The 24,415-nt window shown below is 42.8% G+C and overlaps 1 protein-coding gene across 2 annotated transcripts in view; it reads left to right on the top strand.

Moving 5' to 3' along the window:
* The window catches only part of SEL1L (SEL1L adaptor subunit of ERAD E3 ubiquitin ligase), a 61,728-nt gene extending 42,000 nt beyond the window's left edge, over positions 1-19,728 (top strand). The window contains exons 15-21 of one of the 2 annotated variants that reach the window (XM_052646547.1): positions 755-842; positions 1,156-1,304; positions 2,130-2,295; positions 4,052-4,126; positions 5,088-5,260; positions 9,637-9,765; positions 19,603-19,728. In XM_052646547.1, the coding sequence (XP_052502507.1) occupies positions 755-842; positions 1,156-1,304; positions 2,130-2,295; positions 4,052-4,126; positions 5,088-5,260; positions 9,637-9,765; positions 19,603-19,698 (876 nt within the window). In that variant the 3' untranslated portion in view covers positions 19,699-19,728. Of the gene's footprint in view, positions 1-754; positions 843-1,155; positions 1,305-2,129; positions 2,296-4,051; positions 4,127-5,087; positions 5,261-9,636; positions 9,766-13,178; positions 17,336-19,602 lie in introns of those variants that run through there. The other variant, XM_052646546.1, reaches the window with a different exon arrangement.
* Positions 19,729-24,415: the final 4,687 nt, after the last annotated feature.

The raw sequence follows: 24,415 nt of genomic DNA, 5'->3' as shown, positions 1-24,415 counted from the left end.
CCCACACGGCGCTGGTTCTGCCTCCCTGGACTCTCTCCTCCTCGGGGCCGTCCAGGTTTTCCGGGGCCACTGCACCTCGTTCCTCTGCGCTTCTTGCTCACGCTGGAGGCCCTGGATCCTCATCACCATCCCCACCTCTGTACGATCTCCCAAGCCATGTATTATTTTAATTTGGGCCCAAACTAAGAGCTCGGTAGAGAATTCTAGTCTGTAGACATTCCCTAACATGAAAGACGGGGCTGTGGTCTCATTTTGATTTCCTTCTAGTCATTTTAGGATAGTAGAATCCAGGAGTGTCATTTGTTTCTTTTTCTCTGGGGCTGTGCATGATATTTGAAATATGATAATGATGTTTGATAAGCTGTTCAGGGGAGGAACTAATAAGGAGAGTAATTTTTCTTATTTAATGTTTAAAAATTGAGGTTTAAAAGGGTTTGTTGATTAATAGAAAAGCTGTGACTGTTTCTTAATTTTTGGTCTGCTGTTTTAGTAGTGTTGCTTATGCTTTCTGAGAGCAGACATACAAGTTGTTTCACAAAATAATGTATTTGTTTTTCTTCACTGTCTTAAATGTTAATCCACCATGACTTAAAAAATATTACCATCTGTGTATTATTAAAAAGAAAGTCATTTAATGACTTCAGGAATATTGTGTGCTTTGTGAATTCTTTTTATGAATGAATCTCCTGACTTCAGAATATGTCAGCTTTTCGAGCCTTCTCATCATGTGATCATGTGACCTCTTTTTCTCCAGAATTATGATTTGGCACTGAAGTATTTCCAGAAAGCTGCTGAACAAGGCTGGGTGGATGGGCAGCTGCAGCTTGGCTCCATGTACTATAGTAAGTAATGATGGATATTCCAAGTCTAAATTCCCTGTTTTCCTCTAGATGTCACTGTGATACGGAAGTGAGAGCTATTGAGTTTCTATCTGATTAATGTCCTCCCAAGTCAATAATTTGTGCACATCTTGTATTGCCCTGTAGAATATATTAATCTGTGTTAATGTGTAAATCTATATTAATAAGATTCACATCATTCTGGAGTAAGAATTCTGAGTTTCATTTAGTTTTATTCCTAAGTAAGGCTTCTCTGATGCTTTAACTAAGTCACACTTAACACTGTTCCTGACCTCTCATGTGATTTTCCTTACAGACGGCATTGGAGTCAAGAGGGATTACAAACAAGCCTTGAAGTATTTTAACTTAGCTTCCCAGGGAGGCCATATCTTGGCTTTCTACAACCTGGCTCAGATGCATGCCAGCGGCACCGGTGTGATGCGATCATGTCACACTGCAGTGGAGGTAAGGGCGCTTCTGTGCTTGCCCGGGAGGAGAGTCTGCTGTTCTGATTCTGGTTCTCTTTGTATAGTTTCTTCTAGAGCAGAGACAGACTCGGCCGACTAGCACTGAGACGCTGAGGGAAGGCTCTGACTGTCGTGCTTACTGATTCAGTTTGTCTGTCCCCCTGGAATCAGCCTTTATAAGAGTGGATATTGTCTCTCTGGCACCTCAGACAGTATCTGAGACATAGCACACAAAGCGTGTGTTAAACGAATGTTGCCGGGGGTATCCTAATATCTCCTAGCTAAGCCTTTCCTCTGTAGCTTTCTCATGATTGGCACCTCAGAGGAACATTGTTAAACGCTTAGCACAGTTTCTAAGGGCTTCCCAGGTGGCACAGTGGTAAAGAATCCACCTGCTAATGCAAGAGACGTGAGTCCGATCCCTGGGTTGGGAAGATCCCCTGGAGAAGGCAAGGGCAACCCACTCCAGCATTCTTGCCTGGAGAATCCCATGGACAGAGGAGCCTGGCGGGCTGCAGTCCCCGGGGTCGCAAGGAGGTGGACGGGACAGCATGCACACACGAAGTTTCTAAACCTCTCTATGCTTCAGTTTCCTTCCTCGTAAAGTGGAGCTGTTACTGGGACTTACCTCATAAGAGGGTGGCCCCTCACAGGAGGAGTGAGTGAGCTACTGTTCAAATTAGTATCCCAGATTTATATATGTATATATATATATTTTTTTAATAAAATTGCCAGAGATTGAGACACCAAGCTTAACAATTGCTTGTAGCCAATGTGCAAAAAATGATTTCTGACGCACCTCTCTTTTTTCCTGTCCTCACAGTTGTTTAAGAATGTGTGTGAACGGGGCCGGTGGTCTGAGCGGCTCATGACTGCTTACAACAGCTACAAGGACGGGGACTACAACGCCGCTGTGATCCAGTACCTTCTGCTGGCCGAGCAGGGCTACGAGGTGGCGCAAAGCAACGCAGCCTTCATCCTCGACCAGAGTAAGGCCCACTCCCGTCCTCCCTGGGGGTTGAAACACAGGGTGCGTGTCAGGATCAGTTCAGTCGCTCAATCATGTCCGACTCTTTGCGACCCCATGGACTGCAGCACGCCAGGCCTCGTCCATCACCAACTCCTGGAGTTTACTCAAATTCAGGCCCATTGAGTCGGTGATGCCATCCAACCATCTCATCCTCCGTCGTCCCCTTCTCCCGCCTTCAATCTTTCCCAGCATCAAGGTCTTTTCCAATGAATCAGTTCTTCGCATCAGGTAGCAAAAGTATTGGAGTTTCAGCTTCAACATCAGTCCTTCCAATGAACACCCAGGACTGATCTCCTTTAGAATGGACTGGTTGGATCTCCTTGTTGTCCAAGGGACACTCAAGAGTCCTCCAACACCACAGTTCAAAAGCATCAATTTAAGACATCAAGTTAACTTGTTTAAACAGAAAAGTCACAAAGATATTTCTTTATTGAACTGAACAGCCCACATGCTCAAGTTAGTTTACCTCAGATCTCTAAGCCGTCAAAGTGAGTTTTATGGAGTTGTCACTAGAAATAGATCCAACATTGATCATAAAATTAACTGCTTTCAGTTAAATACGTTTTTCAAACTACAGCAAATACAAAAATATTGTTTTTCCAGTGACATATAGATTCCTAGTGGTTCAGTGTGAAATGTCAGACTGGATGAAGCACAAGCTGGAATCAAGATTGCAGGGAGAAATATCAGTAACCTCAGATATGCAGATGACACCACCCTTATGGCAGAAAGTGAAAAGGAACTAAAGAGCCTCTTGACGAAAGTGAAAAAACTGGCTCAATATTAAGAAAACTAAGATCATGGCATCCGGTCCTATCACTTCATGGGAAATAGATGGGGAAACAATGGAAACCAGAACAGACTTTATTTTGGGGGGCTCTAAAATCACTGCAGATGGTGACTGCAGCCATGAAATTAAAAGAAGCTTGCTCTTTGAAAGAAAAGCTATGACCAACCTAGACAGCATATTAAAAAGCAGAGACATTACTTTGCCGACAAAGGTCCATCTAGTCAAAGCCGTATTTTTTCCAGTAGTCACGTATGGATGTGAGAATTGGACTGTAAAAAATGCTGAGCGCCGAAGAATTGATGCTTTTGAACTGTGGTGTTGAAGGAGACTCTCGAGAGTCCCTTGGACTGCATGGAGATCAAACCAGTCAATCCTAAAGGAATTCAGTCCTGAATGTTCATTGGAAGGATTGATGTTGAAGCTGAAACTCCAATATTTTGGCCACCTGATGCAAAGAACTGACTCATTTGAAAAGACCCTGATGCTGGGAAAGGTTGAAGGCAGGAGAAGAAGGGGACGACAGAGGATAAGATGGTTTGAAGGCATCGCCGACTCGATGGACATGAGTTTGAGTAAACTCCAGGAGTTGGTGATGGACAGGGAGGTCTGGCGTGTTGCAGTCCACGGGATCGCAGAGTCACACATGACTGAGCGACTGAGCTGAGTGGTTCAGTAAGTAGTCTCATAATTAATTCTGTGGTTAAAACATGCCTCGGGAAGCAGTGTTGTCCTGAATGCAATGATTCCTTTGAACTCAGTATTTTATTCCAATACTTGTTTAATTTCAATAATTTTTTCATTTAATATTTTATATCCCATTTCTTATTTAAATTATGCTGCACGTATCCACCCTGGTTTGCAGGTGAAGCCTAAAACTCTAGTGCCTTTCCTTAAACTCCTGGTTTGTGTTTCATTTTCCTTGCAGGAGAAGCGACCATCGTAGGTGAGAATGAAACTTATCCCAGAGCTTTGCTTCACTGGAACCGGGCTGCCTCACAAGGTGAGTGGTTGGTTAGTTCTAGAGTAAGAGTTTAACCTGGGGCCCTTTCTTTATTGTATCTTTGTTTTTATCTTCCATAATAAGGATTAGATCATATTATTCATGACTTTAAACAGAGATACTGTTGCTTAACTTGTTTGTCTGATTGGTATTCATTCTTAGAATGAGTTCTAATCCCAGGGTTTTTAAATTGAACTACAGGATCTTTATACTGGACATTTATATCATTCTATGCTTTACTCTGATTTTTAGTTTGAGTCTAGTGTGTTGTGTAAAATGACGATTGAATAAAATGTGTAATAGAACATAGGTGTAAAACGTAAGATTTCAGCCTTTCCCCACTCTTTTTTGTTTGACTATTCCTTTCTCATGCATACTACTCCCAACGTTATCTGCCCATCTGTTCTCCTATACAGTGCTCCAGTTGAACTATATAAAATGTTAAATGACACTGCAGAATACAGTGGTCATTTGAAGAGTATTGTTAGTGAAATAGAGATTACACCCACTTTGTTTGCCTCTCCCTGACTATTAAAAAGCCTTCTTCAGAAGCCCAGCTCTTCTGATTTAAATTGTTTACTGAATTTGTAGCTTGGCTGAAGAAATTGCTATAAAGTTCGTGTGTTATAAGATGGACTTCCCAGGTGGCGCTAGTGAGAAAGAACCCACCTGCCAACGCAGGAGACTCGAGTTCTGTCCTTGGGTCGGGAAGGTCCCCTGGAGCAGGAAATGGCAACCCACTCCAGTATTCTTGCCTGGAAAATCCCAAGGACCGCGGAGGCTGGCAGGTTACAGTCCATGGGGCCACAAAGAGCTGGACATGACGGAGCACGCACATGCACGCGTGTGTTACAAATTAACATTCTATTTTGTGGAAGCGTGTTAGCAAGAGGAGAAATAAGTTTCATCTGCTTTAAACACAGTTTCTGATGGGCAGTTTTACATTTACCCGCTCTTTCAGGCTACACTGTGGCTAGAATCAAGCTTGGAGACTACCACTTCTATGGCTTCGGCACGGACGTGGATTACGAGACGGCGTTTATTCACTACCGTCTAGCGTCTGAGCAGCAGCACAGCGCACAGGCCATGTTTAACCTGGGCTACATGCATGAGAAGGGGCTGGGCATTAAACAGGTGGGCGCGACCAGATGTGTGCATGCTGTCATTTTGATCTGGGGGAAAGCATCTTCATTTTTATAGGAAATAGGCTTCCTTTGGAGTGTGCTCACATTTTAGGTGCGAAGTTAGAAGCCAGTCTTGTAGTATTTCGAAAGAGGTCCCTGCACCTCCCTCACTCTCAAGCATACGTATGTAATGATAGCTGCACTGTTGTATTTAGGGTATTAGGCCAAAGACAGATCCATAAAAGTGGAAAACCGTCGCTGCCTCTGCTGTTAACTCCTGTTTGAGAAACTGTTCATCAACAGCCAAATTCTGTCATTTCTAAATTATTTTGAAATGAATTAAAATGTTTGCTACTGATGAACTTATTCTCACTCTTAGACCTTCCTACTGAAGTCTAATGTTCTTTAGACCTGTGGTCATGCAAGTTTCTGCCTGTGTTAAAATAACTTTGAAAAACATATCCTCTTATACATTTTTAATTTGAAATTTAAAATTTCTCCTAAGTTTCAAAGAGTCTTAAGTTCTAGCTATTTTAAATACTAAAATTTTTGTAAATGGAATGACTAAATTACTTTAAATCCCAAAATAATTTGATACCCTCATTATTAACTTTTTGAAAAAAGCATGGCAAATTTGTTAATAAAAATTGTATCTTTTACTTTTCTCCCTGAATTTATATTTTAGTCCATTATTCCCAAAAGTTATATACCAGTGTAATATACTGATCACTCTGTCATGCTTATCTGAAACAAAAAGTATGTAAATTCGAATTTGAATTTTATTTCCTGTGATTGTAGGCTGTGTTGAGAAAAATTAGTGGGATATTATTATCATAGTCAATTATGAATATACTATTGATCTCATCAAACTCATGATTTTATAAAATTTTACTTTCTCTAATATTTAGAATGCATCTTTGAGATGAATAGAGCATTTTAAAAAATTATTCTAAGTATTGTGGAATAGATTTAGCATTCTGTTTTCCATTTTATAAATATGTGAGTGGAACCTCGTTCACATAAGTACATACATGGGAATGGGAAGAATTCTGTAGCAAGGTTCTTGGTTCTTTAAATGGCTTTAGAGTGCTGTGTGGAGAAGGCAATGGCACCCCACTCCAGTACTCTTGCCTGGAAAATCCCGTGGGTGAAGGAGCCTGGTGGGCTGCAGTCCATGGGGTCACTAGGAGTCGGACACGACTGAGCGACTTCACTTTCCCTTTTCACTTTCATGCATTGGAGAAGGAAATGGCAACCCACTCCAGTGTTCTTGCCTGGAGAATCCCAGGGACGGGGGAGCCTGGTGGGCTGCCGTCTATGGGGTCGCACAGAGTCAGACACGACTGAAGCGACTTAGCAGCAGCAGCAATAGCAGAGTGCTGTGCTCTCTTGGTCAGTGTGGGCTCTGAAACAGTGCCACGGAGCAGTGGCTTAAGCAACAGGCCTTTATTTCTCCCATTTCTGGAGGCTGGGAAGTTGAAGGCCAGGGTGCCTGTAGGTTTGGTGTCTGGTGAAGGCCCTCTCCTCTCTGTGGCCTCTCATGAGGAAAGAGGGAGAAAGAAGCAGCAAGCTTGTTGAGGATTCTGATGAGGACGTTAATTCCTTTCATGAGTGCTATCCCCTTAGGACCTCACCCAACCCCGATAACCTCTCAAAGCCCTCACATCTTCATACCTTAGGGCATAGTTTCACATACAAATATTGGGATAATACAAACATTTAGTCTGTAACATATGCCAAAAATCAGATTAATCTGTCATCGAAGTTATTTCTAAGGATCCATCACTGGATAACTTGGGTAGGTCCCCCCTTCAGTTCTGTTGAAAACAACAAATTAGAAACTAGAGAAACTTGCAGAAAGAGGTGCTCCCTGGTCACTGGGCTCAACACTTTCTCAGTTTCTGGGAATCACATCTGAAAGGCTTGTCCAGGGCTGATCAAGGAACTAATGATACTCCTACTCACTCAGTGTCCTAGCGACCGTTTGTGCTTAAAAGAAGGTGGTTCATTTCAATTTGTTAATGCACTGCTTTTTTGTCAAAGTGCTTACTTTATTGAATTTGAGTATTTTATTTCCAATGTGTAAGTTTTGATACATTTATATGAACATTAGATGTTGAATATAGTTTTATCAAGAATCCAGAGCTGCAGGCTGTGCGTTCAGTTCATGGACAGTCTACTGAGTAGCACACCTGTTGAAGCCTCCTTGCCCTGTCAAACCAGTCAGCCAAATCCGACTCAGTTTCTATCAGAAGGCCTGACTTTGTTAATTCAAATAAAATTAATGGGTTTGATGCCTAAAAAGATCACACGTAAGTTGTGGTTTTTACACATTTAGTAATAATTTGCAAAGACAATCAGAATTAAAGTAATAAAACTCTTAATTTAAAAAAAAATCTGTATAATAAGCTGTACAACAAGAAAATTAATGCTTTTTGCATCATAATTTAATTTGTAATGTTATACAAATTTAATTTGTAATGTTATACAAAGCTTATGCAAATTCTTACGAATAAAGACTGATGAAATGCATAGTATTCCTTTGATTAGAGTTAAGGGAGAGACTGCTGGGATCCATAATTTTTTTTAATTTATTTATTTTTAATTGAAGGATAATTGCTTTACAAGAATTCTGTTTTCTGTTAAACCTCAGCATGAGTCAGCCATAGGTACACATATGTCCCCTCCCTCTTGACCCTGCCTCCCATCTCCCTTCCCATCCCACCCCATGGTTGGTACAGAGCCCCTGTTTGAGTTCCCTGAGACATACAACAAATTCCCATTGTTTATCTATTTTACATATGGTAATGTAAGTTTCCATGTTACTCTCTCCATACATCTCACCCTCTCCTCCCCTCTCCCCTTATCCATAAGTCTGTTCTCTATGTCTGTTTCTCCATTGCTGCCCTACAAATAAATTCTTCTGTACCATCTTTCTAGATCCCGTGTCTATGCATTAGTATATATGATATTTATCTTTCTCTTTCTGACTTACTTCACTCTGTAAAATAGGCTCTAGGCTCACCCACCCCATTAGAACTGACTCAAATATGTTCCTTTTTATGGCTGAGTAATATTCCACTGTGTATGTGTACCACGACTTCTTTATCCATTGATCTGCCGGTGGGCGTCTGGGTTGCTCCGTGCTCTAGCTGTTGTGAGTAGTGCTGCAGTGAACATTGGAGTGCATATGTCTTTTTCAGTTTTGGTTTCCTCAGGGTATATGCATAAGAGTGGGATTTCTGGGTCCTGTGGTGGTTTTATTCCTAATTTTTTAAGGCATTCCATTAGTTTTAATAAGACATTATGATCACCTTTTCCTATTAGTTTTCTATTTTTTAAATAAATGAGATATTTCATACTCTAAAAACTAACCAATCCAGCATCCAGTATAGATAGAAAAATTTAAGTATTAAACAAGATGAGGATTGGTGATAATTGGAATAAATAATTCAGGATTTGATGGATAAGATTTAATTTATCGAATCATCCACACAGAGTCCATGGATCACATAAAGTTTGATGCGTGATCTTGAAAAATATGACCGTGCAAGTAAAATGTGTTATTTTTTTAAAAAAATCAAAGACACTCACCATCCTGTCACTTTTGTTTGAAGGTGCTCTTCTTTTTAACTAACAACTCGCCTAGGGACAAGTACAGAGAAGAGCTGGAAGTAACTGCTTCTATTTAAATGTGCAGAAAAAGTCAGTCTTAGCGTTTAGTCTTTCTTTACCGTGTCTCATGGAATTCTTATCTACGAATTTAGTATTCTTTGACAATATTCAGGGCATGAGAGAAGTGAGGTTGTTAAATGAGATTTTTGCAACTCACACCATCCCATTCTACCATTTATCTGAAGGCAGAGCACCCTCATCTGGACCGAAGTTAGTAATAATTGGTTTCCCCCTTTACAGAAATACATCTAAGACAGGGAAAGAGAGGATTGAGAAACCCCTAACACCCCTTAGGAAACTTTTGAGTATGTCCACCCCAGTATAAAAATCTCTACTCCAGACAGAAACCAGAGATTCCTTACGCTGACTGGTTTATAAGTAGGAAAAATTAACTTGAGACCTACCGGTCACCCCGGAAGTCTCTGGGTTAACAGTGTTATGCACAGACATAATATATAACTATGTCCAGCAAAGGGGATGTCAGGTCAGGGACATACAGGTTACCTTTTAAATTTTTTCCATTAAATTCTTCAAAAGTAAGTAGTTAGATAATTAAAAGAAATTTTACCTAATTCAAAGCTTGAGTCTTTCTTTCAGTAAGGGAAATTTTAAAATGAAACTTGAAAGGTAAAATAAACTTTCCGAACATGTAAATAGTAATTATTTTTACTTTAACAAGAAATGAATCTTGGCTTATTACCTCTGTTACAGGATATTCACCTTGCAAAGCGTTTTTATGACATGGCAGCCGAAGCCAGCCCCGATGCACAAGTACCAGTCTTCCTTGCACTCTGCAAGTTGGGCGTTGTCTATTTCTTGCAGTACATACGGGAAACAAATGTAAGTGGTCCACGACTCTTCTAATTAAAATACACAGGCTGTAACCTCAACCCACAGGTTTGGTTTTGCTCAGTCCCTTCTTCCTGGATAAAGGGACCACATCAGGTGAGGGATGAGGGTGCCACAGAGCATTTACAGTTGCCAGGTAGCGTGTGACAGTGGTTCCCAGTGCTAAAGGGCGTCCCAAGTGGCACAGCAGTGAAGAACCCGCCTGCTGATGCAGGAGAAGCAAGAGACGCGGGTTCGAACCTTGGGTCGGGAAGATCCCTTGAAATAGGAAGTGGCAAGCCGCACCAGTATTCTTGCCTGGGACATCCATGGACAGAGGAGCCTGGCGGGCTACAGTCCATGGGGTCGCAAAGAGTCAGACATGACCGAGTGACTGTGCATGCGTGCACACCCATTGCTAGTGCGTTTTTCATCTGTGCAGATGTTTTCTGGTTAGGGAAATCTGAGACTAACCCATGACAACTTGAAATAGTAGTTAACTAAACTCAAAAGCATTTACTCAGATGACTGCCTAGCAGTGACTCAGACCAACCACTTGAAAAGAGAACTTAAAACCTGGGAAGAAGTAGAACCTGAGAGCCTGCCCAGGCTGTTGTACTTCAGATTCTTCTGCTAGTGAAACATGTTAAAAACAGTACCAGAAGTGTTTGCTAAAAATACCTAGAATTATTTAAATGTGCTCAATGGTAGATCTTGCTAGGAGGTGGGTGGGTTACCCATTGTCTTCACAGCTACCAGCTTAGTTTCCAGCACAGTGCTCTAGGGTTCTCCAGCTGTCTGTTTTGCTTACCGTACCTACCATCCCTCATGACGGATTCGCTGGTGCAGCATTTAACTCTGAAAGTCCTAAGAGGTATGCAGAAAGAAGGGCTGTTTAGCTTTAATTCACTCCAGGCCAGAAGGGGATGATGTCAACCTTTAGTTGGCACCTTTCAGGACGAGTTGACGCACCCTTTCACCGTTGGATTTCAGAAGGGGCTTCACTCGGTGTTAACATGTGTAGATCGAGGCCTTGCTGCTTCAGCATCCAGAAGACGAAATCCGTTTTGCAGCCCTAGCCGACGCACCGAGGTTCTCCACGTGTAGGGCTCCTGAGGGCTGAAGGTGCTGGCGTCTGTCCTGTCCTCTGCTTTTACACTCGTAATCAATGTATGATTGTTCGGTAGCATGAGCCAGGTACGCTGTGCGCTCTGCTATCAGTAACTCAAAGTAGCTTTGTTCCTTTCACTGAAAAGCTAACAGTGTGGCCACCGGCTCTTTCTCTCTCAGGACTATTTCAGCTAAACTATTGATTACATGTGTATTACATTATTATTTATATTTACCTAATTATCAGTATTGAGCACAGTCTAGGATTTGGTCGTGTAATACTCCATAATAAGTTATGTTTTACCCCAAGGTATAGGAAAACAGTAAGATGCCCCATAGTCTTACTACCTGGATATTCTCCCACCTTCCCTGCAAAAGGAGTAAGAAGTACTGACAGTAAGAAAGTCAAACAGTACAGAAAAACAGAGTCTCCTGTTGTAGGTCCTACCCCAGGAAACTATTAGTTTCTTATAATTTTTTTCCAGAAAAAATTAGGTTCTATACCTACAAATGTATATTATGGGGACCTTTTAAATGTAGTTTTATTTAAACATAAAGGATTATGCCCCATATTTCCTTTCTTCTTGGTGGGTAAGTAGCAGTCAGAAAATACCGGGAATATCTTAAGCAACATTAAAATATGATATACAAAGAACATAATTTTAAGTTCAGTTTTAGCAGTCAATTATAGTTACTGCTGCTGCTAAGTCACTTCAGTTGTGTGTGACTCTGTGCGACCCCATAGACAGCAGCCTACCAGGCTCCCCCGTCCCTGGGACTCTACAGGCAGGAACACTGGAGTGGGTTGCCATTTCCTTCTCCAATGCATGAAAGTGAAAAGGGAAAGTGAAGTCGCTCAGTCGTGTCCGACTCTTAGCGACCCCATGGACTGCAGCACACCAGGCTCTTCCGCCCATGGGATTTTCCAGGCAAGAGTACTGGAGTGGGGTGCCATTGCCTTCTCCACAATTATAGTTAAATCCTAATTAAAAAGCATTATTTGTGCAGCTATTAAACGTATGAATCTAACTATGATTCATATGAAACCTTTGAAACTAACAACACCTTCAGTTATAGTACATGGACGACCGTAGTAAAATAGCCCTGCTGTCATGAGAAGAAGCGTTTCAGTAGCAAGTGAGTCATCACTGGAAACGGGTCATAGTTGTGCCCAGACACTGCTTCCCCAGCCCCGTCCTTCGTCCTCCCCAGTGTTTGTTTCAGATATTTCCTCTGAAAAATGGTTGGAAGTTAGCGCGTTAAGTTCCTGACGGGAAGGAGTCCTGTAAGATACTTGTTGATGTTCAGTCGCTCAGTCGTGTCCGACTCCTTGTGATCCCGTGGACTTAGCCGCCAGGCTCCTCTGACCATGGAATTCTCCAGGCAGGAATACTGGCGTGGGTTCCCGTTCCCTTCTCCAGGGGATCTTTCGGCCCCAGAGATCGAACCCGAGTGCCTCTCGCTTTCTCAGCTGAGCTGATTGTCTTGTTTTGTCTAGTCCTTAATTTTATTAGATTGTTTACTTTGTTAAAGTCTGGTGGGCTTTAATCTTTAGTTGTTTTCTTACTGAAGTACAGTTGATGTGCAGTGCTCTAGAGTTACAGGTATACAATACAGTGATTCGTCATTTTTCTAGATTGCACTCCATGTACGGTTACTATTCGTTAGTGGCTGTATTCTCCATGTTGTGGCTTATGTTGTACATAACAGTCTGTGTCTCTTCATCCCGGATCTCTATATTGCCCCTCCTACTCCTTCTCCCCGCGGGGAACCACTACTTTGCTCTCTCTATCTGAGTCTGCTTCTTTTTTGTTATATTCACTAGTTTGTACATTTTTCAGATACCACATATCAGTGATATCATACAGTATTTGTCTTTCTGTCCGACTTATTTCACTTAGCATAATGCCCTCCAAGTCCATCCATGTTGCTACAGATGGCAAAATTTCACTCTCTTTATGGCTGAGTAATAATATTCCATGGTGTATATTCCCCACATCTTCACTCACCAATTGATGGACCCTTAGGTTGCTCCCATATCTTGGCAATTATGAATTATGCTACTATGATCATCGGAGTGCATGTATCTTTCAGAATTAAGTGTTTTTGTTTTTTTCAGATAAATAGCCAACAGTGGAACTGCTGGGTCATATGGTAGTTTTTATAGTAAAATCTTTTTTCTAAAAAAGACATTGCAGAATATTACTAAAACCAATTGTTTCAATAAATTCTGTATTTATCTCTTAATTTGTGAGGTAACTTTCCTAGCTTTACATTTCAGTGATCGTAACAATTTTTGTGTTATTCTCACTAAGATTCGAGACATATTCACCCAACTTGATATGGACCAGCTCTTGGGACCTGAGTGGGACCTTTACCTCATGACCATCATTGCGTTGCTGTTGGGAACAGTAATCGCCTACAGGCAGCGGCAGCACCAGGACATGCCTGTCCCCAGGCCCCCGGGGCCACGGCCGGCCCCGCCGCAGCAGGAGGGGCCCCCAGAGCAGCCGCCGCCGCAGTAACCCCCTGCGTCCCCCTGATGGATGACAGACAAGGAAAGGGTTTGCTGAGAACGCTTGCATTCGATGTAGGACTTTGGATCAGTGGTCGCCACCTCCTTCCTGGAAGAGGCACAAGGAAGCGTTGAATTCCTAAAGCTGCTTGGAATCTGATGCCTTTATTTTCAGGGATAAGTAACTCTTACCTAAACTAAGTTGAATGTCCGTTTCAGTGCCGTACGGAATAACAGCTCTCAGTGGCTTCCCCCGCCCCCCTTTTTTGACCCCGGAAACATTTGCAAGACACTCACAGTGGTCATGTCCACTGTGTCCAGCTATCTTTCTTGGGTCCCTTCGGTCACTCTTTCAGTGTGCATAAGTTCTGTCAGCCGTCTTGAAGGTCTTATGCTTTGACACTAGAACTGATCAATGAAAAAAGGAAAACCCAGTTAGTTGCAAATTTAACCTTAACATGTTTGAAAGTCTGAAAATAGAACTTGCCTTTTAAGTTAAGGGAAAAAAAAAAAAGTCCTCCCAGTGTTTCAGAACTGTGATAACCAAGGAACTTTGATCAGTCCATATGCAAGTATACATATTCAGCATATTTGTTCCTTTAAAAGGGAAGGTTGGGCGGTTTCTTATTATCGGTGATTGATTGTCATACTTTATACCGTACTTCTCTCCTTCAAAGACTGAAAGGCCTTGTTAAAGAGTTTTATGTGAACTTCATTTCCTTGGAGTGGAGTATATAGAAAACTTTGTGAACTGACTCCTTGAGCTAACACATGAACTTGTCCCACCTACTCAGTGTAATTTGCTTGTTTGTTACAAGTATGCAGAGCCTTTATCTGAAGCCAGAGGCTGGACTGAATGGGAGAATTAGAAAGCAATATTGAAGGACTCTGGGTGGGGTACCAGGATCACAGACACACTTTTCCCGCATTTGTTCCCAGGATTCATGTTATTAACACTTTGCATTTCTTACTGCAAAAGAACAGACCATCCTCCTGAACTCTTTAAATGTGAAATATCCTTGCCAGGCTATGGCAGACAGAAACTACCATTACAATACTAAAACTCTAGAGAGTCAGAGATGCATTAAAATCAGTGGTTGAAGAAAGCTACTAAAGTCTCTTTGTTCAGATAGATTTTTGTTTCTGCAGCTTGATGTAACGGGAGAAAATCAACCACTTGTGTAGCTACCATGTTTCACCACCATCCCACTGTTAACAGGAGGAAAAGCAAGGCTGTTACACTTCAGAACTGTCTGCTTAAGGAGTACAGAGAACAGTCACCACGGCACCAACAAAGAACACTGAGAACATCACATACACGAGTGAAAAACTTCAGCCAAACTCATACTCCTTTTTACAGTTGGATGGCAGCGGTCGCCAGCCTGTATCCAATCTGAGACCCGCCTAGCGTCTGAGCAGGCTTTCTGCACTTGCTGACCTCCGTCTGTTTCTATTAATCTTTATACTCTTTCCATAACCCCTCATGTGCCAGAAAACTTGAAGAGTTCCTTACCTGTAGACTTGTAAAACTTTGGTTTTTGAAGTGGGGATTGTATTTAGAACTAGGTCTAATCAGTCCGTAAGGAAGCTGAGGGCTCTAAATGTGAAGTTGTGTGCTTTTGTGTGTGTGTGTGTGTGTGTGTGTGTGTGTGTGTGTGTGTAGAGTATTACGAGAAACCTGGTGAGCAAACTTTCCTCCTGGATAGTTGCTTCTAAACCTGAAGAGGTGGTCACAGCGAGAACCACGTGTGTAAATGCAGATCTGAAAGGTAGGACATTTTACCCTCAGAACTGTAGTGTCGCTTTGGGCAGCTCATGTAAATACTGAGACTTGTGTTCGCTGTTGTACATGAGAGATTTGCGTGCATTTGGTACAGGATGGTCGTGTCTTCCCCTCTGCCTCTTCTCCCCACCCTCCACAATAAGTATGATCCACCGTCACGGCCCCTCTCCGTTTCAAAGAAACGATTTCCGTTTATGTAAACGTTTAACAACTAAACTTCCATGTTTTTCTGCCATCCACCTAATTTCTCCTTTAGCAGTATTGTCTTTTTATCTTTCCTTCCCTCTTAGTACTTCCAAAAAGACAATTCTTCAACAGTGCTCTCTACCCCGAGGCAGAAGGGAAAGGCCGGTCTTGTTCTCCAGGCGCTGACAGGCTTCCTGTTGGCGTGCCTCTTGCCCTTGTCCTTTTTATCCATCTTCCAAATTGGTCTTTTTCTGCTGGCCTTTGTCCACCTCCTGTTTCACCCTGGCTCATTTGCTACTGGCAGTTTGAATGGTAAACCTAAAATAGCTTAGTTCCTGTGACTTCATTCAAAGACTTGTCTCAAAATCCTTGGCTCCCTTCCTCGGTCTGTACAAGGGACCTGATACCTAAACAGATAGGAACTGGGTTTCTCCTAAAATAACGCTCAATACTTAACCTAATCAAATGGCATCCATTTGAATACAATGACAGTAACTCAAGCTAGTTAATGTCAGTGACATTAAACCAACTCCAGGATTCAGGAGTTTTACTGTTAGGATTTAGAGTTAGCAGGTAGAGTGGCTCCACCTCTCCGCGGTAGCCCAGCTCTCCCCGTCCCTGTGAGAGGCTGTCTTCTGCCTTCTGAGGCAGCAACGGTAGGACTTTTAGTCAGCTCCCGTTCTCTTGTGCGTTTGGTCTGTTGGTTAGTCAGCCGTTCCAGAGTCTAGGGACTCTTTAGCTTTTTGTTTTCTGCTACGAAGGTGGCATTGGTGTTTGGGGTTTGCTATTGTTCTTCTGTGTTTTTTTTTCCCTTTTTGTTCTTGGAGCTTTTGTTTCTGTTTTCTGGGTAAGGCTTACCTTGTGTTTAGTTCCTATTCAATGACACAGAAAAATAAATCAGAAAGTTTCTTTTTTTTCCAAAATGATTTAGCACTTAAAGGAGATTAACTTGGGATCATTAATCCTAATACTCTTGAGGATGTGTTCCCCTTCTGCATACGCGGTTAATTTGTGAGAGTTTTACTGCTAAGCCATTGTATCTCTGTATCCCTGGGAAGTTGTAGAAACTTCTGCCCATGATCTGTTGCTTTATTTAAGGAGCTGCTGTTGCCTCCAGGAAACTCAAGAATTTAGTATGAGCTTTTGTTTTCTTTCCACTCCTTTCTTGGCTCCTCATGTTCTTCAAACCAGTGTTTTGGAAGTATGCATGCAAGCCTATAAATGAAGACCACGGGTCTTCATGTATGTAGCATGTGTATTATAGTGTCTAGCTACATCTGCAAACACCTTATTCAGAGGTTTGGATTAACATTTCACATGCACATTTCAAAACAAAAGTGCTTCAGCTGTTAAACAGCCCCCTTACTTACCAAGAAAAGGAGCATGGGCTACATTTACCCTAAGAACAGCTACTGTTTGTTTTAAAAGTGAATTTAATTATATGTTATACAATATTATGACTACCACTGTGCAAGAAATAAAGCAAAAAGAACTTCTATTTTCATGAAAGTATTTTTCATCAGTCATTGGTCTCAGATATAAGTGAAAATACGAACTTTCTGAATACCGTACTGTCTGAGGCACTACCCGACTTTTAAATGTGTAGTTAAAAGAAGCTAAATTTCTCCTTCCACTTGGTATTTCAAGAAGATTGAAAATATTCCATGTAAAAATGATTTGCACAAGTGAAAATCTTATGTGTGCATGAGAAGGATGTCTTGGTTATATGTAGAGTCATCTCACAGCACCAGTTTTCCTGTTTGGAATTATAAGATGACACTGTTCTCTTTGATTTAAAAGAAAAAAAAATAACATTTGATACGATCAAGGTATAACCACTGTTGATATTTAGGAGACATTTTAAAAGACCATAAACTGACATTGGAAAGAACACCATGGTAGACTTTTTGTAAATTTATTTTGTATTTAATTAAATTCAGTATAAAGGCTGGTGAAGTGTAATATAATTGTGTAAACAAATCCTGTTAATAGAGAGATGTACAGATTCGTTTTGTACTGTATCTTGAAACTTGTGAAATAAAGATTCCACCTCTGGTTATCCTGTATGCTAATCATGTACCATGGCCAGGCACCACTCCACACAGACTTTTTTAAAAACCTGAATGATTCAATTTTTTAATGAACCTTTTGGATTTTCAGAAGCTTCTGGAAAAGCATTCATTGGGGGTGCTTTGAATCCATCTTAAATTTACTTTTAACTGTTGAAATTAAGATTTCTGTAAGTTGAGTATTATCCTCCAGAGCACAGAGAATACGCACTTGCCAAGAAGCATTTCCATGCTTAAATCACTGAGGTCTTGGGCCCGAGTTGGCCTGTGATAGTCAGCGTGGTTCACTTTAATCCTGATTTTAGTAAAACAGCTAAAGTGTGTTTAGGCGTTGCCTTTTTGCAGAAGGTTTTTACAGAGCTGCATGGCACCCCACTCCAGTACTCTTGCCTGGAAAATCCCAGGGACGGAGGAGCCTGGTGGGCTGCAGTCCACGGGGTCGCTAAGAGTCGGACTCGACTGAGCGACTTCACTTTCCCTTTTCACTTTCATGCATTGGAGAAGGAAATGGCAACCCACTCCAGTGTTCTTGCCTGGAGAATCCCAGGGACGGGGGAGCCTGGTGGGCTGCTGTCTATGGGGTTGCACAGAGTCGGACACGACTGAAGCGACTTAGCAGCAGCAGCAACATACCGTACAACACAAAGGAATGTACATAGGATAAGTCAGAGCTCAGTAAAGGGGAAACAAAGGAGAAAACAGTATTAAATCAGGAGTGAACATTGTCCAGAGATGCATCTTAGAGCTGGGCTGCAGATACAGCCCTAACGTCCTCGCAGCCAGCCCAAAAGAAAGTGAGCTAAATTGTTCATCTTAGAAGCAGCAGATCCTTTAAAAAAAGTCTGGATGATGCAAACTGTGGCAGGTGAGAAGTTGCGCCTCAGATTTTACTTCTGGGAAGACAGTCGGCTGATGACCTTGATGACCTTGACTGACTTTGACTGAAAGTCGTGAGGAAGTTGTACATCAACTGTAACGTCAGTAGTGTGTTTATTCAGCCTGGCGTTGGGTGTGATGCCTGTTTACCAGTTAACCCCTTTCTGACAAGTCATTAAAATGAGTCCTGGGGCTTCACTGGTTGCAGCTTGGTGAGAAACAGCCTCTCCCTTTCGCTTGTATGACACTAATTTTGATTGGCCACACTAACCCTGGAATTTGCTTATACTGTGTCATGATGTATACGTGAATATATACAAGTAAGAAGCTACAAATAGTTTCTGTAGTAGAAACGGGTGGGGGGAAGGATTTTTTTACTTTTTGAATGTTTTGCAAATCACTTGAAAAGTCGAGGGAAAAATAAAACGAGTTTTTGAGTTTACCAGTTCAAAAGGAGAGGTGCTTCCATGTTACAGGTCTTGTATATTTCTTCCAACGTCATTTCACCCATCGGGCTGAACAACCTTATGGGACCCTGAAAATTCTGCCAACCTTCTGATTTATTGTTAGGATTACATTTTGAGCAAAACTCTGGTTTTCCTAGTGGCCAAATGTTTTCCATCTGGATTAATTTATTCTAAACAGGACCTATTGCTAATGCTAAATTATGTGTTAAATCCAATTTATAAAAATCCCACATGGTTTTTTTTTTCTCATATAAGTTGAGTAGAATGTGGTCAGTTAATTGACCCAAGAACATTCATCTAAATATTTTCAGGTTTTGTTCAATCCAGTTTCCTTTTGCCTTCTCTCTACCACCTAATACAACTCTCTTATTTAGCCTCTCAGGATTGAAAAGAATTTCTCCTAAGCCTTACACATATCAGATATGAGATTTAAGTATCCTAAACAAGGATTCTGACTTTGAAAAATAAAGTGGTTGTCGAGTTTTATGTGATTCAGGATTTAAATGGGAACAACAGAAACCTCTGTTCCCGGAAACAGATTTATTTCAAGATGTTAAAGCACAGCTGTTGGTTTCAGAGCTTGTGCATCTGGGTTTCCCCATTCTTCACCCATGCCTTGCCTATATTTTTTCCCCCTTAAGAAAATTTGATTAGTTGAATTTTTTGTTGTTGTTCTAAATGAAATCTTTTTTTTAAACAAATAGACACTAATGCTGATCGTGCAAGGGCGGGGAGTAGTAAAGGGAGCCCCTCCAGTTGGTCTTGTGTCTCTTAGGTACTAGAACAGAATTTGCTTGAATGTTTTCAGCCTCCACATTTGTTTTCCCTTTGCATACCATTTAGACAATGCTCTTTGGTAGCATCGTGCACACTGCGTGGAAATTTACTGCCGGGACAGGTGAGAAGAGCACACTGTTTTCCCTGCAGCCCCTAATTTGACTCCAGATGAAGAAAGTGCTGTAAATGAACTGTCCACACCGGAGCTGTGAACAGACAGCCTCTGTTATTTCAAGGGCAAAAAAAAAAAGTACTTCAAGAAGCCTTAAACGTGTTCATTGGTATTTATATTTCATCACTCATTTAAGACTTACAAGTAATCAAAACCGCATAGGCAATGTTTTTTGTCCTCAAGTTCACTAAACCAAAGAAGGAATCTCATAGCTCTCTCCCAGTGCGGTAGAGTAAGTTTAGGAACAGGTTAATACTGCTTAATCTGAGAGCAGTGAAATCGAAGAAGGGCCTGTGAACTGGGATGAAAGGCCAACCTTAGCCACAGAAAATCTGCACTGCCCCCATTAGACCTATGTCACCAATGAAAGGGGCATTTTAATCACGAGTCATTATCCAGTGGCTGAGTCACGATGATAAATGGGACAGACCCCCACTCAACCTCCATGGCCTGTGCCTGGGCTCTCCCCTTGACCCTCCTGAGCTGCCTGAGCCTTTCGTAGAAGATGAGTGGTCAGTCCAGCCCCCGCTGAATGGCCCTGATATGCAAAGGGAGAAAGAAAGGACACCACAGCAAGGGAGAGGAGAGATCTGGCCTGGCCTCTGGTCCTCACAGTGACTGGATGGCCTTGGGCAGACCACTCACTATATGGTGAGGTTGGTGTTCATTCAGGTCTTGCCAGCCCTTGGAGGTCTTCAATGCCGAAAGCAACTGAAGAGGAATGTTTTCAGGAACCAACCAGCCTGAGAAAATGCCTCGCAGTTGGCATTCAGTTTGGGTTTCTGGAGAACAGGTGACCATGAAGTCCAACTAGATGTAAGTGTGCGTTTTGTTCTAAGATCAGATGCCCTAAATATCAAACCTGGGTTTGAGCAAACTGCAGTTTTTCTCTGCGGGACCTTATGTCCCTTTGAGACTGAAAGCTTCAGCAAGTGAATGCTGTCTTCCCTTGAAGACACTCCAGGAAAGCAGAGCGTTACCAGGGTCAGGAGGGTGGATTATGCAGCCGTGAGTCTTGCAATCTTCTGTCATGGGCTTTATGCCTTGAGGGGCTTCTTTATTTATATAAGATCTCGATTAATTCTGGAACAAAGTTTTGCAGGATCTGTTTGAATCTTGATGGGATGGGCAAATTTTGCCCATATCAACTGGAGATTTTGCCCACAGAGAATGGGGTAGCTGATTCAATGGGCACAAATGATCAGCGTTTCCAGACTCAGTCTAGTAAGGTCAGAGAAGGAGCAAATGAACAATGTCAAAGGGTTATTTAATTCACTGGTAGGCTGGTTATTTTTTTTTATAATTGTATGTATTTATTTATGTTTGGCTATGCTGGGTCTTCATTGCCGCACAGGCTTTTCCCTGGATGTGGCATGCTAAGTCACCTCAGTCGTGTCTGACTTTTTGTGACCCTTGGACGGTAGCCCACCAGCCTCCTCTGTCCATGGGATTCTCCAGACAAGAATACTGGGGTGGGTTGCCACACCCTCCTCCAGGGGATCTTCCCAACCCAGGAATCAAACTCACATGTCCTACACTGCAGGAGCTGCCAGGGAAGCCCAACAGATACATTACCACGTGTAAAACGGATAAAAATAGATAGCCAGGGGGAGTCTGATGTATGACGTCGGGAACCTGTCAGAAGCTGGTGCTCTGTGACCACCTAGCAGGGTGGGATGAGGAGGGAGGCGGGAGGGGGTTCAAGAGGGAAGGGACATATGTATACCTGTGGCCGATTCATGTTGAGGTATGGCAAAGATCACCACAACATTGTCCAGTTCAGTTCAGTCACTCAGTCGTGTCCGACTCTTTGGGACCCCGTGGACTGCAGCAAGTCAGGCCTCCCTGTCCATCACCAACTCCTGGAGTTTACTCAAACTCATGTGTATTGCCTCGGTTATGCCATCCAATCATCTCATCTTCTGTCGTCCCCTTCTCCTCCTGCCTTCAATCTTTCCCAGCATCAGGGTCTTTTCAAATGAGTCGGTTCTTTGAATCAGGTGGCCAAAGTATTGGAGTTTCAGCTTCAGCATCAGTCCTTCCAATGAATATTCAGGACTAATTTCCTCTAGGATGGACTGGTTGGATCTCCTTGCTGTCCAAGGGACTGTCAATATTGTAAAGTACTTATCCTCTAACTAAAAAAGAAAAGAAAAAATTAAAAATGGCCTCCAGGAACTTTTGAAGACCAAAGTGGTTTCCAATGAGTTCCGTGCTTCTAAGTTAACCCCAACTGTCACCACCCCAACCTGTGTATAAATTTAGAATAAGACCTCCCACGGCCATTTACCTGAAATAGCTGAACTAGTCAAAGAGTCATGAAAGCTAGTGGAGGCGCGTGTGCATGTGCTGTGCTCATCCTGGCAGGGCTGTTCAGATCTCCACGCTGCCTGCCTTCCTCTGCCCCTGGTCCCAGCCCACTTTCCTCTGCATTAAATCAGGTGCATCTGTTAGGCACCCCGTGTTGTCTTTATAGCACTTCTTATTGATTACTCACACTGTTTAATCTTGGTCTCCCTGTTGGTAAATCCCTAGAGAACAGACACCATCTCTGTCTTATTCACTGGTGGGCGCCCAGAGCTTGGCACGATGCCTGACACAGCAGTCAATTTGGTACATCTTTGAGTTGGCTTAAAACTCAACATTCAGAAAACTAAGATCATGGCATCCAGTCCCATCACTCCACGGCAAATAAATGGGGAAACAATGGAAACAGAGACTTTATTTTGGGGGGCTCCAAAATCACTGCAGATGCTGACTGCAGCCATGAATTTAAAAGCCGCTTGCTCTTTGGAAGGAAAGTTAACGACCAACCTAGACAGCATGTTAAAAAGCAGAGACATTGCTTTGCCAACAAAGGTCTGTCTAGTCAAGGCTATGGTTTTTCCAGTGGTCATGTGTGGATGTGAGAGTTGGACTATAAAGAAAGCTGAGCACCAAAGAACTGATGCTTTTGACCTGTGGTGTTGGAGAAGACTCTTGAGAGTCCCTTGGACTGCAAGGAGATCCAACCAGTCCATCCTAAAGGAGATCAGTCCTGGGTGTTCACTGATGTTGAAGCTGAAGCTCCCAATACTTTGGCCACCTGATGCAAAGAGCTGACTTTAAAAAGACCCTGATGCTGGGAAAGATTGAAGGTGGGAGGAGAAGGGGATGACAAAGGATGAGATGGTTGGATGGCATCACCGACTCGATGGACCTGAGTTTGAGTAAACTCCGGGAGTTGGTGATGGACAGGGAGGCCTGGTGTGCTGCATTCCATGGGGTCACAAAGAGTCAGACACGACTGAGCGACTGAACTGAACTGAACTGAGTTGGTGGAGGGACTTAAAAGCGACATTATTGAAAGAGATAAGATCCAGAGCCAGCCCTTGAGAAAACCAGCCTCGACGCAGACGTACGTGAAGGGTTTATTACCGTGTGGCTCACCCGCGTGGTATGTTTTCCCTGTTCTCGTGTGGAGGGGAAATCCCTGCTGGGACACAGCTCTAAGTGAGCAAGAGGAAAATCAGTCTGTCTGGAACTGGGTTCTGTGGCCCATGGTAGGTCCTCAAACTTCCACCCTGCAGAGGGAGGAGCTGTGCCCCAGAAACAGAGGAAGCATAGCTCTATGCTGGGGGCAGCTCACGGGAAGCGACGAAGTAGGGCATGTTAGTAGGTGAAAGTGCTGAAGTATTAGTCGCTCAGTGATGAACTCTTTGTGATCTCATCAGCTGCGGCCACCAGGCTCCTCTGTCCATGGGGATTCTCCAGGCAAGAATACTGGAGGGGTTTGCCATGCCCTCCGCCAGGCGATCGTCCCGACCCAGAGGTTGAACCCAGATCTGCCAATCTGATTGCAGGCAGATTCTTTACCATCTGAGCCACCAGGGAAGCCCTTAGTTCACAAGCCACCACTGAAAAGAAACCAGAGTGTCCTCCGAGGGGCAGGTCCGCTCACTACCTGGACGCTCATTGAGACCCTGTGCCGGGAGAGAGCAGCGCTCAGATGTGGGGAGAGGGGTAACTGGGCCGCTGGTGCTCCCTGGGGCTGCTGCTGTCTCGTGTCCACCTGCATATCGTTGTCTGGGAAACGGGCCTTTCCCCACGAATCTTCCTTCATCCGATAGACAGATATCGTCATGAGAACATGATGATAAAAACCTGGCAAAGGAAACAGGTAGGGAATTCACTTCGGGTTTCTTTCAGAAGTCTTTCCAACTAACATTGCTATGAAACCCTGAAGACTAAATGGACTTTCCTGGCAGTCCAGTGGCAAAGACTCCTTGCTCCCAATGTTGGGGGTCAGGTTCCATCCCTATTAGACCCAGTACAGCCAAATAAATAAATAGAATAAAAACAAACATTAAAAGGAAACCAACAACAACAAAAAAAATCACTGACAACGAAGAAATCTGCAAATATCTCTTTATGACTGAAAGTGCCTCACTCCTCTCCGGGGATATTGGGCGGTTATCCGGCCATGTTCATCCTATTTCCCTCCTGCAGGTAACCTCCCTTGACTGGTTTTCTTTGTGTAAAGGGGAGGGAAAGATCCAGGAGAACCTGAATTCACACGCAGGCATCTCCTCCTACTGTGCCTGGTATCACTTGTCTCCAGGGTGGATGGTAAATTATACTGGGTTATAATGCAGACGTTCCAAGTCATGTTTCTTTGTTGTTTCATTTCTATCCTATGTCCTGCCTAGCTAATCTATCAAAAATTTC

The sequence above is a fragment of the Budorcas taxicolor genome, chromosome 10 (assembly GCF_023091745.1).
Source record: "Budorcas taxicolor isolate Tak-1 chromosome 10, Takin1.1, whole genome shotgun sequence".
Classification (NCBI taxonomy): domain Eukaryota; kingdom Metazoa; phylum Chordata; class Mammalia; order Artiodactyla; family Bovidae; genus Budorcas; species Budorcas taxicolor.
This window is presented reverse-complemented; position numbering and strand designations above follow the sequence as displayed.